The sequence below is a fragment of the Choloepus didactylus genome, chromosome 9 (genome assembly GCF_015220235.1).
Source record: "Choloepus didactylus isolate mChoDid1 chromosome 9, mChoDid1.pri, whole genome shotgun sequence".
In the NCBI taxonomy this organism is placed as follows: Eukaryota; Metazoa; Chordata; class Mammalia; order Pilosa; family Megalonychidae; genus Choloepus; species Choloepus didactylus.
The window spans coordinates 48,716,457-48,741,891 of NC_051315.1; the positions used below are offsets into that span (position 1 = coordinate 48,716,457).

Genomic DNA, 25,435 nt, shown 5'->3' on the forward strand with positions numbered 1-25,435 from the left:
ATAGGTAATAGAACAGTCTTGGAATTTTACATTTATTAGGGAAATTAAGTGTCCATAAAACAACTATATTTAGATGTGGCTAATAAGGCAAATGAAAACAGAGACAAGAGTGGTAACTTCTCAATATTTAGAATAGCTACAACTCTTCTGGAAGGTAATATAGAATAAGAAATTTTGTATCTATAACTATAATTCCCTCACTGATTCATACAGATAAATGATGGCCATAAAAATGTTTTTAAACAGAACACAAGGCCTATTTAAAGTATGCATAAAATAGGAATGTATTAAGTTAGTAAATTCAAGTTTGTAGGTAAAAATTGGAATAGGAATTCACAAAGAATAGAAATGAACCAAGCCTCAAAGCTTAGGCATAGAAACAAGTAGCACCTACAATGCTACTTTTAAAAATTCTCAACAACATGAATTCTTTGGGTTTTCACAATAATTTTAGACATTAAAAATACAAGTTTTCTATATTCTTTTCACTTTATATTTTGCTTGATTTCCAAAGGGCAGAAAGGGGACTAGAAGAGAGAAAAAAATATAAAGAATCACAAAAAAAAATAAAAATAGTCACTCGTGATTCTACCAACCGAGGAAAGTATACTTGTTGAAATAATATTTTGGCATATTTCCTCCCATTTTTAATCTACTTTTGAGACCATATTGTATGCGCAATTAAATACAAATGCAATCTTCCCTAGTTTGCATTACATTATTTTGAAAATCTGTATGTTCAAATGGATAAAGCGGAGCCAACACAGATTTTTATTTATTAGGGTACTACTCTGCATAACACCAAATTTTGTTATGTTGCTATCATTTAATAAGTGTTAATAACAATAACTGTACACTGAGTCATTATTTTAATCTAGAATTTAGTTTTGCTCTGTTCAATTTTTTTGCCTTGCCCTAACTCCAGGAAAAGCTTTCTTCCTTCCCCACAGAATGCAGACTCTATTTTAACATTTACCAAGCTTCTGGAAATGTGTTAAGCAAAGCATTCGTACAGATGTGAGTTAAAAAACAAACACTCACCGAATACCTACAGATGTCCGAGGACCAAAAAAAAAAAAAAAAAAATGTTTACTTTTCTTAGTAATGCAAAGATGGCATCCTTAAAAACCAAATATACAAACAAGAGTAAGGGAAGAATTCAGGAACTCATCATGCACATACTAATAATGAAATCTGTCAGTTTTTAAGCAAATAACTTTCATCAATAGGAGTGATTTGTGCCATTTTTCCTTTCCCAATCATACATTTGCATAAAATAAAGACTTAAGAGGACTGAAAGGCTTTTCTTCCCCCCAAAAGAAGGCAAACTGTGCTACCAAGAACATAATACATGAACAACTGTTTCAAAATATGATGTGCTTTTCTACTCCTTTTTAATGTGGCTGCAAATCTCATCATCAACCTCCAGGTCCTTTTTGAAGCTGCCCCTCCCTACCCCCTACTTTCTAAACATAGTCCATCCTTAGGGTTGTAAACATGGTCCAGTCTTAGGAGGCTGTGTCAAGGTCTCCCAGGACCACACAGAATCTCCCAGGACCACCTGCTGGAGCTCGCTCTGTGGGGACATTAACAAGAATAACACCTCAGAAGGATTAACAACCCTGTGCAGTAGGCACTGTTATTATTTTCATTTTACAGAAACTGAGGCTTGGAGTGGTTAAGTGAAAAAAGCTTCTAAGTGGAAGAGTCAGAACTTTAAGCCAGGATCTCTGAATTTAGGTTGAGCACAGGAAGAAGCAGGGACTGACTGGTTCAAGAAGCCAAGATGTGAAATTTGTATTATTATTGGTCCTCAAGAAATATGCAAGCAAAATTTCAAGTAGGAAAAACAGAAATAATATATTCTACAGTCATGATTTTTTTAAAAAAAATTAGTTTTAAAAAGCACATTGGGTTCTCCAAGGTTAAGAAAATAAAAGTGCACACCACTATGCAATAGTTGGGACATACTAAAAAATCATTCCCTGTTTATCTGAAATTCAAATTTAACTTGGCATAGTATATGCTCTCTGAAAACCCTAGAGTAAATGCCTCACTGAAACAAACTAAAAATGCTAATAAATTACAGAGCTACAATTTCCAAAGCTGAAATCTGGGACCCTCTGTGTGCGAGATGTCTTTGGGAGGCCAAATAAGACGGAAGGGTTAGTGAGGCTACAGCTGTTCTTGACTAAGCTTCCCTCCTTCTCTTTTGCCTAGTAGCAAATACAACCCTAGACTCCAGAGACCTAAGTTTCAACAACTAGACCATTTAATTTCACTGCCTCAAAATTCAAGACCCTTGTCTACTTTATACGGATATTGTGAAGATTAAATATAATTCAGAGTTTTTTGAGGAATGAAGATCAAATACATCCTTAAATATTTATTTAGTGGCAGATTGGCTTGGAAATGCATTCTAAGAAATTTGAACAAGACAGACTCTCTCACTTCACCATCAAGAAAGGGCTCGAAAATAAAAGTATTACCAATATCTGGTGAGTCCAGTTGACAGAAGTCTCTAAAAGGCAGTGGGGGAAAAAAACCCCAACAATTTAGAAATGTGCTAAACAGTTGAAATGATCTATGGAAATTGTAGTGAGATGCAAAAAGGGACACCTGGCAGAAAAGTGGGTGGTCATTGATGGAGAATTCTGCACTTTTCAAATGGCTATGGATAGACATTTAAACATAAATGTTTAAACATAACCTTGACTCATAAACTCTTTGGAATCACAAATACAGAGACAGCATAATACAAAAGCAGTCAAGACTCTACTCATACATACTAATTTAATTTTCTGCTATTTTCACCTAAGCCTCCAATCTTTGTGGCCTGAAAATGTTTACCTTCTTTTAAAAATCAACAAATTGGGACTGGTTCAAACAGTGTTCATTTAAATATCTTATAGGCACAACTTCAATCTTCAAACTTTAACAAAACCCAATCTACTGCACAAACAATGCTATGAACAGAAACTTTCTGAAGAGGATTAATCAACAGCTTTGTATGTCATCCTTTAAACAAAGCCCAACACTGAATCACTGGTGAATTCCTCACGTGCAGCTACACCCAGTTAATCTTCAAGAAAGTGGCAAACTATATAAATCTATTTAAACTGGGGAGATAAGCACCTTACTCATCAAAGTTAACCACATTTAACAAGTACAGTTAGCCATCAGTTGGCAAGGCCATTTTAAAGGAAAAAAATAGATATTTATATATGTGTACATGCATTGTACGTATATACTAATGAACACACAAACACGCACATGCCCACAAAAATTCTTATACTCACTCCCCTACTCCAAATCAGAACAATACATCAATTGGCAAAAAGGGCCGGCTATATGTCACAATTTGTAAAAATCAAAGTATGTGGAATAACTGATTCAACCACCTCAAGAAAGCAGTTCCAAAACAGAAGTAAAGAGATATTAAGAGAGAAGTAGAGAATAAAAAAATCCAAGAAATGTAACACAAAGGAAAGTGGAAATATTAGTTTTCTACATTTAAAGGCTTTTCAGTAGAAAGCACTTTTTTCCCCCTAAAACACACTAAAATACTTTAACAAGAATAAAAGTCCTGATAAATGGTTTTTGCTTTGATTTGGGGGATACTGTTCTCATATAATCAGACTGAATTTGCTTAAACAAATACCATATATCTCAAAGTCACAGTCAACAGTAATAGGATATGCACATTTCTCCACTGAGATTTGAACCAACAATCTCTCTTTATCTAGATACTGCCCGCTGGGTTATCTCTACTGAGGAGTATCTCACTGTGACCTGAGCCAAGCAGGTGTATTTCTAATGTGCTCCAAGGCCTGTGATGCAGGAAAATCCTGTTTATCCCAGATGACACAGAGATCACTGCTCCCCGATGCCCTCCCCACACCGCGTGGGGGCAGGAGGAAGATGAGTACCACCCACCTTTGTTTTACCTGAAACCAGCTGACTCTTTGAAAGTAAAATGTACAAAGTTTTAAGAAGAAATTGTACAACCGTATTCAGTAAAGCAACACTTTTTTGACATCTATGCTGCTTTGAAGCATCACAAACCTACAATCCATATAATCCATTTATCTCATCCCCTACCTTCTATCTCACCCCCACCAACCCGTCCAAAAAAAAAAAAAAAGGTGGGCGGAATCCCTAAGCTAGCACCAGAAGGGCAGTGGGTAGTGATGCAGATGAGCTCCATATGCATTTTTATTTAGATGTGCAGGTAAAGCAAAAGCGAGGCTGCTGGAGTGTGGTGGTTTTAAGGGCAAAAAATCTGCCTCTCTACATTGGTTTTATAGACTTTGGACAACTTATTTAATCTTTCTATGCCTCAGTTTTCTTAACTGTTAAATGGGGATGTTAGTTTACCTATGTCATAAGACTGTCAAGATGATAAAATGGGTTAATACACCTAAAACACATAAAACAGTAACCAGCAGGTAGTAAAAGTGCTCCATGCCTGTTAATTACTCCTATCCAACGTGTATGATACAAGTGTGATTCTCACCCATTCCATTTTTTTCCCAAAGGTGATTTTTAAATATTCCTGACATTCAAAGCAAATCATCCAAATCACTGCTAACAACTGTACAAATTATGTATTGCTAGATTGAAGTCGAACTGCATTATACGTCTAAAATCGGCCTTTCTTTCATCAAAATGGACAAAACTAACACGAACCGTGCAAGCATAACATCACAATATCTTAAAAAAAGCATTAATTAGACTCCCATTTAGGCTAAGCCAGGATGAGATCACAGTCACTCTTGGTGACCAGGTCCCGCTGGAAGTGTGCTTTCCCAGTGAATGGCTAATAGTAACAAAAGAAACCTTTGACTCAAATACCACTGGTACCCCGGGTCTTGTGTCTGTATAATGCCTACACATTCATTTCTTTCTTTGCCCTTAGAAAAAAGAAAGTCTGTTTGTTTTTCTGATTCAGTCAGCCTTTTTAGTCTTTGAATCCAAGGAGAGCCCTGTGAAAAGAAGAGCATCTTATCAGCGTGCTCCAGACCAGCAGGCTGTCCCCCCTCCAGACACAAAACCTCCAGTCCCTCACAGCAAAAGGCCTCGCCCTCGGAGCTCTTTCCCCATTTCAGAGCTAACATCCCGCAGGGTTCCGACAACAAATAAATGAATACACAAGGCCCTTACATAATTAGCCATCTTTTCAGGTAGAGTGAAGTGGGTGAGGGAGGAGGGAGCAGGAGAAGAACATTTTTTGTAAAGTGGCTTCATTTATGAAGTTGATAAGTATGCTGGATTCGAGGGCATTTATTTTAAATTAAGCTACGTGAAGCGCTTTAGAGATGCCTACTTCTGAATCTCCACAATTTTAGCATATTGTTCAGCTCAGTCACAAACGGAGACTTTGATTTTTTTTTTTTTTACTAGAGGAGGGAGCTTTTCTTAAACCAGGAAAAGTTTCATTGACTTCTACATTAAAATTTTGCCTGCAGAAGGACACACAGAGGAGAATTCTTTTAATAACTCTTTAAGGGAAAACTAATACATAAACGAACCAAAGACCAACTTCAGAAAACCTTACTTTTTGACATTGCTAGGGTTTGACCAAATTAACCTTACTTTTAGATATCCTTTTGCTAGAACATCCAAAAATAATGACCGAGAACAAAAAGGACTAAACATAATCAATTATCCTGCGAACGCCTATAGGAAAGCCCCCAAGCATCACTGTCATTCCCAATGATCTTAATAGACCCCCAGTCTCCGTGGCAGGATACAGTGCTCTTGTATCATTATTGGGATAATAACTTAATTGATCTGTCTCAGTGGCTAAGGATGTAGACAAGAGATTTACTATGGAGGAAAATATCTGCACTAGTGTTTTTGTTTTCTCAACAAGCATCTTGCCACTGACCTCTACATCAGTTTAACCTTTTCTAAACAGACCTGCACATTTTTTACATAATTTAAAGCTAGGTTTTATTGCTGCTACTGAAAGGCTCTGTGAGATTTATCACAACACGGCTTCAGTAACCTTCTTTTAAAAACAAAGCTGAGAAACAAAACAAAAGGCCGCAACTAGAAGCTCACAGCTCCACTCCTTTTCCTGGCAGGGGATTTTGATCTAACCACTAAAGTGCCTTTGGAGCTCAATCTTTTTAAAAATGTATGAATCTGTATTAAAATAGGAAAAGACATGTGTATGACTCAGGCTTATCCAAGTATATCTGCAACTAGGATGTCACAGGATTTCCCTGCGCTTCTGAAAACTGAAAACCTTGAGAAAGTGACAGAAGTTCCTGTTTTGTTTTGTGTGGTTTTTTTTTTTTAATAAGGGAGGGGGGTGCGCGCACACACACAAAAACTAATAGATCTTCCGGGTTTCTCACGAATCGGGAAGGTTTTCTGACTTTCCAAATAAAGGCTGCAAATGAATGTTACGACTTATCACCATCCGCTTCCGCACACAAAGGTTTACGAAAAAAAAAAAAACCAAACTTGTTGCAGAGCTGGGCGAAGCCCCCGACCCGGCGCGCTTCTGCTGTAGCTGCCTCTCCGCCCCTTCCCCTTCCTCTTCCTCCACGTCCCACCCGGCCCGGCCAGCGGGGGCGAGGGCATCTCCTCTGCTAAGGTCACCGGCCCGAGCCTTTCCCGCGGGCCTCCTCCTTCGGAAACAAGGTCAACGCCCAGGCCGGTCCCTCGGAGCAGGAGAGCGGTGCCCGGCAGAGCAGTGCTGCCCTTTATAAACAGGGGCTCGCCGGCCCGAGCCCGGCCTCCGCACGGCATCCCTGCCGCCGCCGCCTCACCTGCTTGCGATAGGGCGTCCTACAGTTGCTGCTGCCCCCGGGGTTGCCGCTGCTGCTGGGGAAGATCATCGCGGCGGGCGCGGGCGGCAGGCGCGGGCGGCGGGCGCAGGCTCGGGATAGCCTCGCCGCGAGGGGGAGGGCGCAGGGAGGGGGCCGGCCGGGGCCGCGGCCGCTCTGGGAACTCCCTCCCGCCGCGCGGCGGCGGCCGGCGGGGGCTGCAGCTCCGGGCTGACTTCCCCGCCCTCGACCTCCGGACTCGCCTAAAAGTGCGGCGCGGCGTGCGGTGCCCCCGCTCCGGCAGCGGGCGAGACTCGGGCAGCTCGGGCGGCCGCCGCCCTGCGTGCCATGGACGGGAGTTGGCGCGTGGAGCTGGCGGCGCCGCCGACTCTCCAGGCGGCAGCGGAGGAGCAGCGCCGCCGCGTCCCCACCTACCGCGGCCTCAACCACCGCCCTGAGAGCGCGCCGGCCGGGGGCGGGGAGGCGGCGGCGCACCGCCTCGCGCCGCGCCCAGGCCCACCCGCGCCTCCTCGCCCGCCTGCTGGGCGCCGCGCCCGCCGCCCCGCCAGCCCGATCTCCGCGCGCTCCCTCCCGGGCTCCGGGCCCAGGCTGGGGCCGCTGGGCCTGGGGAGCCGCCGGCGCCCCCGCTCTGGTGCAATGGTTGGGTCTGGCTCCCCGCATGCCGCACATTCCTTAGAGTAGCCACCCCCCCCTTTTCTTTTTTTCCCCTCGGCTCTTTAAGCCCCAGCGGCAGCTTTGCACCCCTGCTCCAAGTCCCTTTTAAGGACATCGCTTCGCCGATCACTCAGGCACCTGAATAGAAAGTGAACTGACCCCCAGCTCCTCTCTTTTCTTTCATTCTTCCCAGCCCCTCCCCACCCCCGCCCTCCCCCAGAAAAGGTGCGGGCAATCATTCCTACTTCGACGGACAAACCAACCCTCCCATCAAACCTCTGCAAATCCCGTTTCCCCATTTCACAGGCTAAAACGCAGGGAAAGCAGCTCTCCACTCCCCATCCCTCAACCCAAAGACGCATGATAAAAGTTTTGCGCTTCATTCCTATGTCGGAGCTTAGAAGATTTCCTTCAAGATGACAATACAAAATGGGCAGTGAAAATCATTTAAGGCCATCGGTTTGGTCAGCCTTCTCTCCTTCCTGAAAAAAGTAACAGTGTAATTCTACCATATGTATGTGTTCTATTCAAGGGACTCAAAATGCGACAAAAAAGGACAGGGAGAGGAGGTAATTTCCTTTGTTTCCTGGGTTGAAATGATCTAAGGCCACTCATCAGATTGATTCTTTTCTGGATCACCTTCCAGTTGACCTATCAAGCCCAGAACCTGTGCAATGCAAAGGCCTCTCTCTACAGCAACTGGGACGGGCAGAAGCCAGCCATCCCTGAAAGATCCGGGACAGGCTCCTCATCTTTCAAGTTAGCCTGTTCCCGGGTGAGTATTACAGAGTGGTATCACCACGGTAAATATCACCAAGTTCAACCCTAGCCTCTTGACTCTGTAACATCTTCCTGGAAAAGGCCATCTACCATGATAATGAAAATTTCCAACTTGTCTAAGAAGTGAATGCACTGAACTTCTGGCTATCATAAGGAAAACAGAATGTCCCGTATGTTAATAGAGTCTTCTAGCAAAGCTATGGCCATTCAAGGGCTTTCCCAGCAGCAACAAACTAAAAAATATCTATTCTAAACATACTTCTGGTGACTTAATGAGCTACTTCCATACTCCAAGGTGCTTCCAACATTCTCCAGTAAAAGTGATGAGAACTGGCAAGTCTCACCTATTAAAACTACCATATACACAAAGTATACATCTTTCCTAATTCCTTCCATTAAAAAGAAAAAAAGCCACAGCAAGGGAACTTATTCGGCACACAATGGGCAAGTAAGAACTTGCTGGATAAAATTCACAGTAAAATACCTCTCCTTAAAGTGACTTAATATCACACAACTTACTACTAACATTCAGTTTTGATATAACATATGTACTTGAACAATGCTACTCTACACACTCATTAATTTGGCTGCCCTTCTTCTGTCTCCTCTCACTAGGATCAAGCACAGGCATTAAAATATAAGGTTTTAGAACTGTTTAAGTCATAACTCCCTTTTCCTGAGAATTCTCTGCTGCAGACCCCAGCAGTTCAGACCTGTCATCTATCGGAAAAATTCCATGTACAACCTCAGTTGTCATGACCGGTCTCTTAGGAAACCACAATCTAAACCACAAAAGAACAGCATAGATTAATTTTTCTATGGCTCTATTCTAAGGTCATGATACTCTGGATAGTGTGCTATTCCAGGATGCCAAGACTTGACTGAATACTCCCCAACAGTTTTATAGGGTTAAAAAACTATTTTTTTAAGTGGTAATACAAATTAAATTAGAATTTTAAAAGAAATGGGGGATTTCATTTTTAAGACTAAAAAGGGTATCTAAAAATTTAAAAAAAAATGTATTTTACAATGTGTAAGGGTGAATTACATAAAATGAGAGAACACAAAGCATATATTTTTAAAAACAATGTCCACCATTGACATTAAAAAGTTCCTAACTTAGGGAGGTACTAAGTAATTCTTAACTAAGTATTATAAAGAAGAACACAGATCTTCTACCTTCAAACAATGTAAGATGTAATGTAGTCACTAAATCCCAAATGATTCCAACATAAGAAAAATAAAAATGAAAATGTGTTTAACATATATAATCAATTACAGATATTCACAAGTGCTTAGTAGTTTTAAGAGTGGGGGTTCACCTGGAAAAGTTTTTTGATCATTGAAACAAATATATTTTAAGATTGAGAAAGTTTGGGGGAAAAAAAAACGTTACAGAGAAACTGCAAGTTATCATGGTAAGAATAAGGGCTCTGGACTCTGTCTTAAGGATGCCCATCCTTAAGGATTCCCATTCAAAGGGAAACTGAGTCCTTCCTGCTGGGACTGTCCTACAACACCCTTTTTCCCCACTTTGGCTGGTGGTAAAGCTGTAGGAACCTGACCCAAGGGCAGCCAATCCACAGAAGGACTTGTGACAGACTGAAAAAATGAGCAGGGCCAACTGGATTCTCATTCGTGGGAATTTGATTCAGAAAACTGAAAGAATCTGAAGTAGTTAGGAAAAAGAGCAGAAACTGAAAGAGTACCAGGGGGTAGAGTTGAGGCCACAGCAAGCCAAAACCATATGCAAGCCAAGGTTATGAGGAAGCAGAAACTATGAGTAAACAGGAAGCTGACTGGCAGCAAGAGGAGAGCAGAACAGATGCCAGCAACAGGCAAGCACTTGGCTGATGAGATGATGGAGGGAGTAGCAGGTCCTAGAGCTGCTTTGGTTCTTAAGACTTACAACAGCCCCTCCAAGTGTATAATTAAAAGAACTCCCTCCCTTTTCTTCAAACAGTATAAATGAATCTTGAATTTGCAATCCAAAGAAAAACATTAAAACAGAGCCAAACAGATCTAGCTCCAAATTTCAGCTTCCCACTTACTAGCCACATAGCTTTGGGCAAGTTATTTAACCTCTCTGTTTCCCAGACTCCTCACAAGATTGTTTTAAGTATGTAAACAGTAAACGAACAAAAGTGCCAAACTGAATGCACTGGTTTGAATCTATTATGCCTCCCATAAAAGCCATGTTCTTTAATGTAATCTTGTGGGGGCAGACTTATTAGTCTTTTGATTAGGTTGGAACCTTTTGATTAGGTTGTTTCCATGGTGATGTGACCCACCCAACTGTAAGTGAGACTTTTTGATTACATCATTTCCATGGAAGTGTGGCCCTGTCCATTCTGGGTGGGTCTTAATTAGATCACTGGAGTCCTTTAAGAGAGTTCATGGACACAAGGAGCTCAGAGAAGCTGAGAGAGACACTTTGGAGAGAAGCTAAGGTATGTAATCCAGACTTTGCCCCAGGGAAAGCTAAGAGCCAACACAGACCCAGATGCATGGAGATGCTGGAAGATGCAGACAGAAGGACATGTGGAGATGCTAAGCTAAGAGACGAAATCCAGAGTTTGCCAGGAGAAGCTAAGAGAGGACCCCTGGACACTGAGAGAAGAACACCCCAGAAGAACCAAGCAGAGAGCTAAGAGAAGCTAAGAGAGACAGAAGCCCAAAGACATTTTGGAAAAAGTCATTTTGACATCAGAACCCAGAAGCAAAGGACCAGCAGACAATAGCCACGTGCCTTCCCAGCTGACAGGTGTTCCGGATGCAATTGGCCTTTCCTCAGTGAAGGTATCCTCTTGTTGATGCCTTAGTTTGGACATTTTTATGGACATCTGTGAATAAATCCCCTTCATAAAAGCCATCCATTTCTAGTATTTTATATAATGGCAGCATTAGCAAACCCAAACACTCAATAAATGGCAGCTGCTATTATTTCTCAAGGTTTTATAGTGGAGGTTTGTAGATTCAGTAAGTCTGCCTGACCATCAAGCAATAGGAACAAGGGGGTAGTGGGCATCAAAGACAAGCAGAAAGAGCAAATCTGGGTAAGGGGTAGTCACTGTTTCAATAACTATTAGTTGAATCATTAAATGAATATGCTCTCTAAGGCTGTGTATACTGTGGACTTAGTTTTAGTTAAAAAAAAAAAAAAAAGGCTGGCAAAAGGTCTGTTTCAATTGCCTAGGAGTAGTGATGTTTTTCTCCCACATTTTTTGTCCAGTTTCCTTTAAAGAAGTTACATCTTGGACGAAGGCCATTTCTGAGTGAATGGGAAGACTGTGAGCAATATTGGAGAGCACATCTTGTAAGGCAAGAGGAGCATATGAATAAGGATAGTAAGGATGGAGACATCAGTACATACCAGAAACATGCAACCTAATAGGGGAGATGAGACGTATACATAATGATACCATCTGCAACTGATAATTTGTAAAGCTGAAATTTGAGAATGCAAATCTGAATTTAGAAGACATTTTCCCATAGAAACAATTATAAAAGAAGTTCACCTTTACATCATTCATATCTCATTTCATTTTACAACAACCCCAGAGCAAAGAGTTAAGTAGAGGTGACTGACCTCCCCATCGAGCTAGTAATTAGCAAGCTAGGGTAAAAACTCTGACCTCGCTGGGGTTAACAACCTTGGTCCTAGGCTCCTTCAGCTCTATAATGCTGCATCTCAAAAAATCCTATAAATAATGCTCCAGTGCCTGGGTGAGCATTTGTAATCCAGATAGTACCTGAATTGGTAGACTCTAATATGACAAGGCATTAAGTGATAAGTGTCAGGCAAGTGGTCTAGAAAATTATGTGCTTTGGGAGCCCATGGGAGGGAAAGCTCAATACAGGATACAACATGGGTGTGGTGCACTCAGCTATATAAATGTTATGTTTGAGGGACATTCAGAAAAAAACATTGTGCAGAAGACCAGAAAAACAGAACTAGAGACAGTCACTGTTAGAGAAGGGGTGACCGCTGCTGAAACCATTGCTAGGCTAATTGATGAACTCCCTGAAGGGAGCAAATAAGAAAGGACCAAAAGCCTGGGGAAGTCCCAGATAATGCACACACTTACTGAGCACAGAAGAAGAGAGGATCTTTGGGTGAATTACTACAAAGAAAGCACGGAGGTGAAGCTAACCTTTGAAAGAAAGAAAAAAAATATGGGGGCAGAAATGTCCAGTGAGATAAGAATAGAATGCCTCCATCAAGAAAAGAATAGATCTATAGCAGATTCTGTCCTTCCATCATTTCTAAAGCATTTCAAGCACCATTTTGTTTACTCTCAAATTAAAACCAGAAAGGAGTTAACAGTAAAAAAACATTTAACGTCATTTCAAATGACAACGAATAGTGAATAAAATATAATCACACAGTATTGGTTAGGGTAACCAGATCACACTGAAAAACCATTACATTTGAGAGTCTCTGTTTAAATGCTCACAAAGCCTTTGGCTCCCAGCAGAACTGGAAAAAAGAAGAAAAGAGATGGGCTCAGCAGGTTCTTTAAATTTCTGTTCTTTCCTGGTATAAAATAAGGATTGATAAACTACCCTATTTCTGAAGTAGCAGCAATACTTTCTATTATTTACTACTTTGCTTTAAAAAAAAGTCTGCAATTCTTATTCCAGACTTTAAAGACTCCCTAGACACATATAAAATTGCATATATATATAAAAATGAAACTACTATAATAAAGTAATACTGTAACTATAATCCTAGAAGGAATATAGAACAATGTAAACATAGCCATATTCTGATGATTGTTGCCAGAAGCCATATTCTGATGATTCTTACATCTATCATGGTGAACAAAACAAAACAAAACACAACAAACAAACAAACAAACAAAAAACAGTCTTGCTCTACAGCTGCTTCTCTGCATGGACTAATAAATAATAATAGTTGTCATGTATGGAGTGACTACTATATGGTAGGCATTTTCTAAGTATAGTTATCACAAAAAAACACTGTGAGGGTTGAATGATTATCCCCATTTTACTGAAAAGGAACCCAAGGCCCAAAGATTTAAGTAACTTGCCCAAGATCATAGATCCAATACATACTGGAGCTGGGATTTGAACTTAGGTCTCTCTGACTCCAAAGTCCTCCAACTTTCAGTAATACCAGTGATGACTGTTATTCCTATTCACTAAGGATCAAGTCCAAATCAAGAGGGGGAAACCTACATGGTAAATAAGATCCCAGGCTTGGGCATTGGAGTTCCTGGGTCAGCGTGTGGCATCATCATTTACCAGCTGTGTGACAGTGAGCACACAGCTCTTAAATCCTCAGTTCTCATATATAAAGGGATATGGAATCATAATGTATTTCTATTCAGTTAAATATAAAGGCAAACTTTCTAATATAAGAATTATAGCTAAGAATACTGGAATGAGCTATTTAAAGAGCTTGTGTAAGATTAAATACAATGATTACATGTAAAGCACAATGCCTGCCATATAGTAAGGGCTTAAATATATATTCTGGCCCCAACCTAATTCCTAAATATCATTTAACTGATGGTTGCTAAGGTGCATCTCCCCTTTTGCACCTAGTTTTATTTCCTCAGATACTTGATGGAATGAAGTTAGGAGAGAGGCAGAGAGAACTATCTTCTGGGAGCTGGGATGGTGATTAGGGGAAAGGTATTCCCAGAATCCTAAACTAGAACTGAGAACATATTTTTCATCAAGAAATAGTGGCAGACCACATTAGAGATTGGCTTCAGAATGGGATTCACAGATACCTGTGGGTCACTGAAATCCTAGCCACTATTTAGGACATTTCTTTCTATAGGGAAATATACTCCAAATTTCAAACAAATGAATTTACACACAAAAAAGCTTTGGGATATAATATGTTGATTAATTAGTTACTGCCCTGCTCTTGCTGAATAGTTAATAAAATTGAAAGCTCACTCAGAATGTTCAGCAAATGGTTCTCTATAAGTTAAATTTGTTTTCCAAAGTTTTCTATAACAAAAAAAACTAGGTACATGGGTACTTATTTTATCAAACACACAAAATTGGGGGGGGGGGGGGGTTAGGCCATATAAATTAAAAATTCAAGATTTTGTTTTGTTCTGTATGACAATGAATTTGGATCCATGGGTTAAATTCCCTAACAAAATAAAGGAGAGCTCTATTTTTCATTTGCTGTGGGTTGCTGTTTTCCTAAATTACCTGGATGGTAATCCTCAATCCTCTATCCTCTTTGACTGTGGAAATCTAGTATTGGAGCTGTTATTTTCCATGCCTATGGCAAGCCTGTAAGAAAATAAGTGCTTATTTTCAGAATCCATCAAGAAAATTCTCAATACTAAAAATAAAAAGTATTTCCCATGAATTATAGTAAAACTTAAACATTATGGAAGAAATACTCTTGGAAATTACAGCTTATCTAAAGATGTGGAAGCAACATAATCATCTAGTTATGTCAGCGAACTATGGGGAAAGAAATAAGAGCTGAATTGGGGAAGGGAGGAGTTGTGTTGTGAAAACAGCTAATCATATCCACATCTTGCCTTATGACCTGGGAAGAGACAGAATATTTAGTATAGCAACAGAATTTGTGGAAAACTAAAGAAAAAAAAAAAACTCTAAATCTTGGAAAACAAAATTAGAACCTGGAATGACCATTTCCTTTCTGTGAGTTCAAGCAATTGCAGGAATGACAACGTTGATGGTACACAGCAAACAACAGTAACTAGGACATACCCCTCATGTAAGGTTATTATGAGACATTCCTAAGAGTCTGGGGCACAACCAATGTCTATCTAAAACCTGGGTTTTAAAGCATTCAAAGCACAAAAGAGAAAACAGTAAAATTATTTCCACTCTATTCAACTCTTACCATTAAATTGGGTCTATTTTACCCAAAGAGTTGGAGGATGGGATATTTAACCATTTGACCTAGTAAATGAGGATGCTGAACAGTTTTTTATCCTCCACTGGATTATAAATATAAAGGTTCAAACAAGAAGATAAAGAATTACAACTGAATTTCATTCAGTTGAATATGAAGGCAAACTTTCCAACCTTAGAACGTGTAGTTTAAAATGCTGGAAAGGGATACAGAGAAGCTTATGAAAATTCCCCACTCTAAATGTCTTTAAGAATGACTAGTTCTAGGTTATCTAATACTCTTAACGCATGAGGTGTACTGATGACAGACCTGTGGCAAATTGATACTCCCCAAGGGAAGAGAAGGCAACTAAAGAAATTCTGATGTTGCCACGACAATATGACTGACCATGACATCAGCAATTCCTAATTCCAAACTATAAAGAACACTCCCAGGACTGACAACATATTAAACAGATCCTCCCAGAACCACCCTCCCTTCTCCTCCCAATCTAAATAATTATTTTTGCTAGTGGCAAATATGATGATGTTTCAACAAAGGAAGATTACATTGGGAAAAGTGCCTGGGGGAAGAAGTATAGTATATATAACTTACGCGAATATATTTCAGACATATAAAATATGTATCTGTATTCATATATATAGACATAATGAATGTATAAAGACACTTACAGCTGGTGGGAAAGTAAAATGGTGCAGCCACTATGGAAAGCAATATGATGGTTCCTCAAAAAGTTAAAAATAGAATTACCATTTGACCCAGCAATCCCACTCTAGGTATGTACCCAAAGAAAGGAAAAAAGGCATCAAAAACAGATACTTGTACACCAATGCTTGTAGCAGCATTATTCACAATAGCCAAAAGTTGGGAACAACTCAAATGTCCATCAACAAATGAATGGATAAACAAAGTGGTACATACACGCAATGGAATATTATTCGGCCATAAGAAAAAACAAAGTTATGAGACATGATGCAACAGGGAAGAACCTTGAAAACATTATGCTCAATGTAATAAACAAGACCCATAAAGACAAAAATTGTACGATATCACTTATAGGAGTTAACTAGAAATAGCAAATTCACAGAGAAAGAAAGCAGATTAGAGGTTATGGAGGAGGGAGGATAGGGGAGGGAGAGCATTTGTAAAAAAAATTTTTTAAGACTTACGATATATAAAATGCTTTACCATGTATTATTTCATTCAAGTCTCAGAGAGGGAAGTAGGGCCAGCAACATCTCACCCTTTTGTTGTTGTTGTTGCTGTTGTTTTAAACAGATGAGCTAGGTTCAGGTAACTTGCCCAAGGTTATAAAGCCAGAAAGTATAGAATCTCAGGGTAGTAAAGAATCATCAAGGGCCAGGGCCTGTGCCTGACATACAACAATCATTCAATAAATATTTCAATAACTGAATGAATGCCACTGTCCCTCTTTGTACACATTGACCAATACTAAATTCATTCCATCTAACGATATTTAGCCATATCTATTAGAAAGTTCTTTATTAAATGGCCCCCAAATCTGACCCCATCCATCATAGTTCTACCCCAGGACTAGAATCTATGTCTTCAGTATATTATATAGCACTTTTCCTTCTACTCTATACTGCCTTACCAACTGACTAAGTCATCTTTTTTTTTTTTTTTGAGACTTAACGATCCTATAAGAATTGCATGAACAGTCAGCAATTAATTTCTAATCTCTAATTATTTTCTTAATCCACTGTCCTGCACACAGTAGGTTTTATTGGAGGCACAAATGGATGAATTAGCTAGCTTTCTTACGCACAAATGGCAGAAACAAAGGTTTTCAGACCCTTGTCAAATACCATGAATAGGTAAAGTTACAAAGAGCTAAATATAAGAAATGTGGTGATCAAATCTTAAAGAATACAATACATGCTACAACATGGATGAATCTTGAAGCCAGATACGAAAAGGACAAATACAGTGTGATTTCATTTATATGAAACATATAGAATAAGCAAATTCATGGAGAAAGAAAGTTACCTGGGGAAGGGAGGGGATAAATGGGGAGTTACTGCTTAACAGGTACAGAGTTTCTATTTGGGATGATAAAAACATTTGGTAACTGGTGGTGGTGATGGCCACACAACATTATGGATATAATTAATACCACTGAATTGTACACTTAAAATGATTAAAATGGGAACTTTTGTGCCATATATGTTACTGCAATAAAAAAATTTTAATGTCAAAGAAAATGCTTTATAGATTATATTAAACAGTGAATTTGCATGCTAATCTTTAGATCAGTTGGGATCATGAGAGGAGTAGTAATAAATGATGCATTTTGTATCTGTGAGCTATATGTGACTTATTAAGGAAATGGGAATTTATGACCAAATGGTTTTTCTTGACCTTACTAGTTATTGTCAGAATAAATCTTCTTGTTTTACTTTTTGGGTGAAAGAGAAGCATTCTATTCATCTCTCTGAGATCAAGGACCTAAGACTATTTGGATATGAACTGTATTTCATGTCATCTAGGATGCCAGTGATTGTAAGCTGCCTGACAATTACTGAGATGTTAGCATTTGGAAAAAAGAAAACAGATGACAGTAATTATAAAACTTTATAAATCATTAGATGCATCCTAATTTCAGAGATGCTGAAATGTGGAAAAGATGCATCTTAGACTCTACAAAATATGGCATATAGGTGCATGAACACACTTCATGCAAATGCATACAAATGTTCTTTTTATTGCAGCCTAGGTCATAGAAATATATTTTTTCAAACACTCATTTTTAATCTTCCTAAGAACACAGAGTTACTAAGGGGTTATGAGTAAATGACTTACACTCTCAATTTTTCCAACGAGATCTGACAGTATGTCTTACAGCTAGTGGGCATGGTCTCTGCAGGTTAGAATGAAAAGAAACTTTACCCCAATGTCACAAAGGCCTCCATCACAAAGGAAAAAAGCTGAGCTGTCTGCTCCCTTCTCAGCCATGTTCCCACAATCACCAAGTTACACGTGTACTGCTTTATGCATACAGTGCCATTTATACAATAAGAAAGGTTAAAGGGAGATGAGCCTAAATCTGTGGCTATTTATCAGACTTTTCCATCCATGCTTCTTGCTGTTAGTGCTTTAAAGTTGCTAGCCACACCATAAAACTTGAGAACATTAATCCTGGATTGTTAGTTCTATGGCAAGTTTTAGACGCACACATGAATGTGCACGTGCACACACACACATACACACTTTGTCATCAGTGATGTTTTAGCACATGGCATCAATTCCACCCTGCAAGTCTGACAAACAGATTTCCATCTCTTTACAGGCCTGGAGGGCCATTCTCAGTCTTCCAAGGACTTCTGATTGGAAAAATGATTTTTAGGTAGATCAGGTAGGTCAAATAAAAAGACATATATTTGAAATTATTATCACAGCACTTAATAAGAAATTACAATGTGAATCAAAAGCAATAACTTAATAGGTAAGTGACCCAGTTTTAGAAAAGAGTGGAAATGATTCACACTTGCAGCAATGACTATTAGTGGAAGTTGATATCTAGTAATTCATAATGTAATTGATGGGTAAATGATATAATCTTATTTGTTCAGGAACTGGGCTATACCCCTTACTTTTCCTCCTTCTTCCTTTATGCAGCTGTCCTTTTAGTTTTTCACTGACTGCTGGTATGATAATAAAAACAATATAAAAAAGTGAAACAAGTCTCATCCTGATCAAGATGGCAAAGAGAGATGCTTCAGGGCTCCTCTGTACCCACCCCCTGCCCACAGAAACTTTGAATAATGAGCAAGAACTGGAAGAAAGAAACATCTTTCTCAAAGTTCCAGAGGACAGTTAAAGGACTGCAGTAACAGGGAGACTGCTCAATCAGTAAAAAGGCTACCTGAAAGTAGCAGGACCTCCTGGCACCCTGGCTAGCCCCTGCCCCATCCCTCACCTGCTTACCAGTTGCACTCCCAGTGGGGTTCCTGGTACCAGTTATGGAGACAGAAGACCAACCCTCATGCACATACAGAGAGCATGTACATCTGGCCCAATCTGTTTGGTGGTGGTCTGAGGGACTTGCGTCCTAGAATACACCAAGCTCTCCTACAAAATGCTGTGGGAGAGCAGTCAAGTGCATGCCTGGGGCAAACAGTGCAGTGCCTAAGACTGTGAGGAAACCAATTCCTAGGGAAGGGGGGCATTCAGAACTGTATAAACGGCAGAATTCCTAGGGCCACACTTACATGCCCAAGACAAGACAGGTGTGCAGAAAGGATCAGGGTGGCCCCTGTGCTTTAGCCTGGAGCTATTCTCTATATAATAATTTGTAAGGATAAGCCCTGAAGGAGAACACACGCACAGGTCAATGTGCAAACACTTGGAAAGGTTTTTCTTTTTTATCTTCCTCTTCTTTTTTTTTTTTCTGTTAGCTCCTGGAATTGAGGAAAGCACTATCACTAGCTGGATACAAACATGAGGAACAGACATCTCAGAGTCTAAATTCCAGTGATAACACATTAAAGGATCAAAATGTTCAGACTTCAACAACAGGTTACAAAACATACAAAGAAACAGGAAGCAATGACCCAGGCAAAAAGAAGATTAAAGCATCAGAAACATCAATGAGAAGGACCAGACCTAGGACATACCAAAGACTTTTGAAAAATGTTCCTAAATATGTTCAATGAGTTAAAGGAAAACACAGGCAAAAGAACTAAAGGACATCAGAAAACAACAGAAGAACATAAATATTGTCAATAGAGAGAAAAAAACTATAAAAAGGAACCAAACAGATCTGAAGACCAGAGTAACAGAAATTAAAAATTCCCTAGAAGGGTTCAACAGCAGATTGGAGCTGGAAGAAGAAAGAAGCAGAGAACTTGAAGATAAGCCTACTGAAATCATTCAGTCTGTGGAATAGAAAGAAAAAATAATGAAGAAAAATGAACAGAGTCTAAGGGATCTATGCAATATCATCAAACCTACCAGCAAATGCACTGTGGGAGTCCCAGGCAGAGAAGAAAGAGAGGAAGGGGCTGAGAGAATATTCAAAGAAATAATGGCTGAAAACCTCGCAAATTTATTGAAAGACTTGAATATACACATCCAAGATGCTTAATGCACTCCAAACAGGACAAACTCAAATACAACCATGCCATAGCATGTTATACTCAAACCATCAAATGTCAAAAATAAGGAGAGAATTTTGAAAGCCACAAGAGAAGCAATATGTCACATACAAGGGGGCCTCAATAAGATTAAGTGCTGATTTCTCATCAGAAACCACAGAGGCAAGAAGGCAGTGGTAGGATATATTTAAAGAGTTGACAGCAAAACAGTGCCAACCAGGAATTCTACATCCAGGCAAAACCATCTTTCAAAAATGAGGGAGAGATTAAGACATTCTCAGATAAACAAAACCTGAGGGAGTTTGTCCCCACTAGACTGGCCCTAGAAGAGATGCTAAAGAGAGTTCTACAGGTTGAAACAAAAAGACAACAGACAATAGATTGGAGCTGCATGAGAAAATAAAGATCTCCAGTGAGGGTAACAGATGTGTAAATATAAATGCCAGTACTATTGTATTTTTGGTTTGTAATTCCACTTTTTACTTCCTATGAGAACTAAAAAGCAAATACATAAAATGTAATGAGAAATCAGTGGTTTTAGACACATAATATATAAACATGTAATTTGTGAACAACTACATAAAGGTGGGGGGTAAAGGGGTATAGGAACGTAGTTTGTGTATGCTATTGAAGTTAAATTGGTATCAAAGCAAACAAGATTATTACAGATTTATGGGATTAAATTTAAGCTCCATGGTAACTACAAAGAAAGTATCAGAGAATATGTAAGTTCATAGAGATAGAAATTATAGCATTGGTTGCCAGGGGCAAGGGGCCAGGTGGTATGAAAATTTAATGCATAATAGAGGTAGGCTTTCTGTTTGGGGAGATGGGAAAATTTTAGTAAGAAGGTGGCGAGGGTACAGCAACATTGTGAATGAGATGGATACCCTTCATTGGTATGCATAGGTGTTAAGTTTCCAAGCTGCTAAAATAAATATCGTATACAATGGGTTGGCTTAAACAAAGGGAATTTATTGGCTCATGGTTTCTGAGGTTTGGAGAAGTCCAAAATCAAGACATCAGCAAGGTGATTCTTTCTCCCAGAAGACTGTGGCGTTCTGGGGGCTGGCTGCCAGGCATACTGATCTCCAAGTCTGCTCCTAGTGATGTGGCCTTGAGGAATTCATGTAGCCTCAGTTTACCCACCTGTAAAATGGCCCGCATCTCTTCTGAATGGTGCCCATACCCTCCCGGTTGTTACATATCTTCACCCTACCTGTACTCTCCCCTACCAGGCTTCCTTCCACACTATTTGAGGGTCTGAGATGGAAAGTCAGGGAGACAGGCTGGGGAAGCCTTAGGAAGCTCAGGGTTAAAATGAACTTTGGATTCCTATGGGCCTGGGTTCTAATTGTGTCTGTGCCTATTACTGTCATGGGGTTTGGGGGAATTGTCTTAACCTCTTTAAGCCTCAATTCACCCTTCTGTAAAATTAAGGGCACAATAAATAAAAAGCTGTAAAAAAAAAAAAAAAAGTCTTTGGCTTTTCTGTCACATGGGAATGCACATGGTGGCATCTTCCTTCTCTCCAGGTTCCATAACTTCCAGTTTTGCGCAGATCCCTGTGGCTTCTTGCTCCATCTGACTGTCACTCTGCTTATAAAGGACTCCACTAATCCAGATTAAAGCCCAACCTGACTTAGCCGGGCCACACCTTAACTGAAGCAACATCTTGAAGAGATCTTATTGACAATGGGTCCTCACTCACCAGAATGTGGACCAAGACCAAGAACCTGTCCACATTGAGGTATACGATTCAATCTGCCACAACTGGAGTGGTTGAGAAGGGAAAGTTGATCCCACAATTTAAAAAAAAAATCAAATAAAGAGACAATGATAATTAAATGCAATATACATGGTCCTGAATAGAATCTAGCAAGGAAAGAGAAAAGGGTCAAAGGGACATTATTGGGACATATGAAGAAATTGGAATGTAGATTCTAAATTTTATATCGATGTTAAATTTCTTGAACTTGATAACTGTACTTGAGGGGTAACATAAGTGAATGTCTTGTTTTCTAGAAATGTACATGGCAATATTAAGTGTTCAAGGAACATGACATATACAACCTACACTCAGTATTTAGAAAATGGTTTGCTAAATATAGGCAGAGAGACAGATAAAGAGATAGAATGAAACAGCCAAATGTTAAAAATGGTGGATCTGAGAATGGAGGGGTGGGGGTGTTAGGGGTGTGTTGGAGTTTTCTGTATGGGGTTTGTATTATTTTTATAACTGTCATATAAGTTTGAAAGTATTTAAAAATAAAAAGTTTGAAAAATTTTTAAAATGAAACAGATTGGTCAATTTATTTACTGACTATAGGCTGGTATTATGGGTTGGACTGTATCCCCCCCAAAAGTTATATTCAAGTCCTAACTAACCCCCCGTACCTCAGAATCTGACTTATTTGGAAATAGGGCCATTCCAGATGTAATTAGTTAAGTTAAGATGAGATCATACAGGAATAGGGTGGGCCTTAATCCAGTGTGACTGATGATCTTATAAGAAGAGGGGAAGAGACACAGAGACAGAGACAACGTAAGGGAGGAGACCAGGAGACCGTGTGATGACAGGGGTGGAGGCTGGAGATTGGCAGCTACAAGCCATGGCAAGCCATGGACTGTCAGCTACCACCAGAAGCCATGAAGAGGTAAGGAAGGATTCTTTTCCTCGTCATCTGAAAGAGCATGGTCTTGCTGACACCTTGATTTGGATTTCTAACCTCCAGAACCGTGAGCTAACTAATTTCTGTTGTTTTATGTACAAAGTTTGTGGCCATCTGTTATGGCAGCCCTAGAAAACTAATAAAGTTGGTTAAAATAAAGTTTGGGGATTACCTATACATTTCATTTGTTTGTAATGTTTCCCTTGTTATAAGAGAAAATTGTAATTGATCTTGTAATGAAAATTTTCGGATAGGAATTATTAACATACTAAACAACTGATATATCCCAAGCCCCTGACTCAGGGTGTGGCACATGGTAAACACTCAAATACTGGTGTGGTGAATGAATATACACTATCTCCCAAATGCATGCAAATCCTATTTATACAACTATTATTTTTCAATAGAGCTAAAATGAGCTTATTATTTGCAGATATCTGATTATTCAATGATAAATTATGAATTCCACTTTATTTTCCAAACTTCCTCAGTGTTATGGAATATCATTTGATTTCTTGAGTGATTTGAAAATACATTCTATTTTAGAGGCATTTTAAGAAGTCTTGGAAGTCCATTAAGTTATTTAGCCATGAACATTATTAAGTAAATCGGGCTTGGAAATATTGCAAATCACTGAAGAACTGCTTTCTCCTCATGTCTATGTCTTTCTGCCTGCCTCCTATACTTGAAAAAAAAATCATAATTTAAGTTTTTGATGATTAGCAAATTTATAAAAGTAAGGATAAAAAGTCTTGTAACTGAAAACCATGTAGTCTGTTTCAGTTTATCATGTAACATTTAAAAAAATTATATTGGCAAACAAGAATGACAGATTGTTGATAATTGAAGCTTGTCTTTCTACTGCAGTGTATTTTGAAAATTTCCACCATCAATGTATTTTCTAATGCTATCAGTATAGTAAAAGCCTTGTGAAGTTGACTCTCAGAGGATTCCAGACAACCAAGGCAAATTGCTTCTTGCTGCTACAACGCCTAGAAAGTGACTACAGAGCTGATGATAAGTTTTCTTCTAACCAACTTCTTTATCTGCCCAGTTAGCCCTTTTTTCCATAAATCTTCCCTAAAAAAAGAAAAGAAAAGAAAAGAAAAAGAACAACCCCATTTTAAAAATTAAGATATGAGACCACAGTCTGGATAGGACACAAGACACTGAATTCATCAGTAAATTTTACAAATCCAAGGGATTAATCAAATGAGATGTAAGCAATTTCCACATTTGACAATGAAAATGCACTATTTCTAAATTAGTAGCATTGCCACAGTTTTTACTGACTGTTCTATCCTTATCTTTTATCCATTAGTTTCCTCAAGCCAGAACTGCTGTAACCTCTTCGGTTTTTCCCTCTGACCAGTTCTTATTTATTCCAAATTATTGTGTACCCTACTTCAAAAATAAATTTTTATTACCTCTGTGGCATAGCATTCTACTTCCTAAAACTCCCACATCGCATGCAAATTTTTGAAGACCATTTGTAAAGCATTCCACTTTCCAATTCCCCTTTACCTCTATTCCAGCTACTAAGGTTTTAGCTGCCCATGAACTCACTCACTTCTGGCTCTGAGTTTTGCCAGGAAACAGTCTCTGTTTTTCCACCAGCCAAACCGCATTCATCCCTCCTGTTTACTCTGTTGAAATCACAGATCATGGTCCACCCCCTCTTGAGTTTTTCTACTCATCTCTTTTCCAAGACTTCTTGCTATATTCTCTAAGGACTGTATTAATGTCTAAAATAGGCCAACGTAGTGTCTTTACATTATAAACTCCTCTACTGAGAAACCATGGCCAAGGTTTACCGTGTACTCTCCATTATTTACTGTATTGAAAGGCATCCTGTGAAAGCTCGGCGAGTACTTATGGACCTGGCTTCACCACAACTCACTTCCCAGCCTCTTTTCCACTCCAGCACACCTGAGGGTTACCATATATTCCCATCGGTCACTGTGGCTCACTTCCACACGATTCTTAGCCACAGTTGATGAGCACGCACACAACACACACACACCCCCACACACACCCACACACACCCTCACCTGATGAAACAATTTCATTGTTACAAAGAATGAACCAGTAAATGATTACAGGAACCCAGTGTGGTTGACTGAATTATGTACCCCAACACAGTCATATTCTTAATCTTTATCCACATTCCTATGGGTATGAACCCACTGTAAAAAGGACCCCTTGAAGATGTTATTTTCAGTTAAGGTGTGGCCCAAGTGAATGAGGGAGGCCTTATAAAGAGAAGAAACTGGAAGCCATAAGTTCAAGAAGACCACACAGAAAGAAGCCGGAAGTCAACAGAAACCTGAAGAGCCAAGGAAAGGAGAGGACATTACCATGTAACCAGAGGCAGAGACACAATGCAAGGAATCCAAAGGACTGTTGGTGCCCAGCACTGGGATGCCACAGACTGCAGAATGTTAAAGGCTCTGGGAGTAATCAAGCCTTGCCAATATCTTGATTTTAGACTTCTAGCCTCAAAACTGTGAGCCAATAAATACTTGGGATTTT

The 25,435-nt window shown here is 39.4% G+C and overlaps 1 protein-coding gene across 7 annotated transcripts in view; it reads right to left on the minus strand.

The window, feature by feature from the left end:
- The window catches only part of RBMS1 (RNA binding motif single stranded interacting protein 1), a 241,111-nt gene that overhangs the window by 141,757 nt on the left and 73,919 nt on the right, over positions 1 to 25,435 (minus strand). The window contains exon 1 of one of the 7 annotated variants that reach the window (XM_037849562.1): positions 6,783 to 7,331. The exons of 5 other annotated variants lie outside the window; for them this stretch is intronic. In XM_037849562.1, coding sequence (XP_037705490.1) covers positions 6,783 to 6,851 — 69 coding nt within the window. In that variant the 5' untranslated portion in view covers positions 6,852 to 7,331. Of the gene's footprint in view, positions 1 to 6,782; positions 7,332 to 25,435 lie in introns of those variants that run through there. One more of the 7 variants, XM_037849560.1, reaches the window with a different exon arrangement.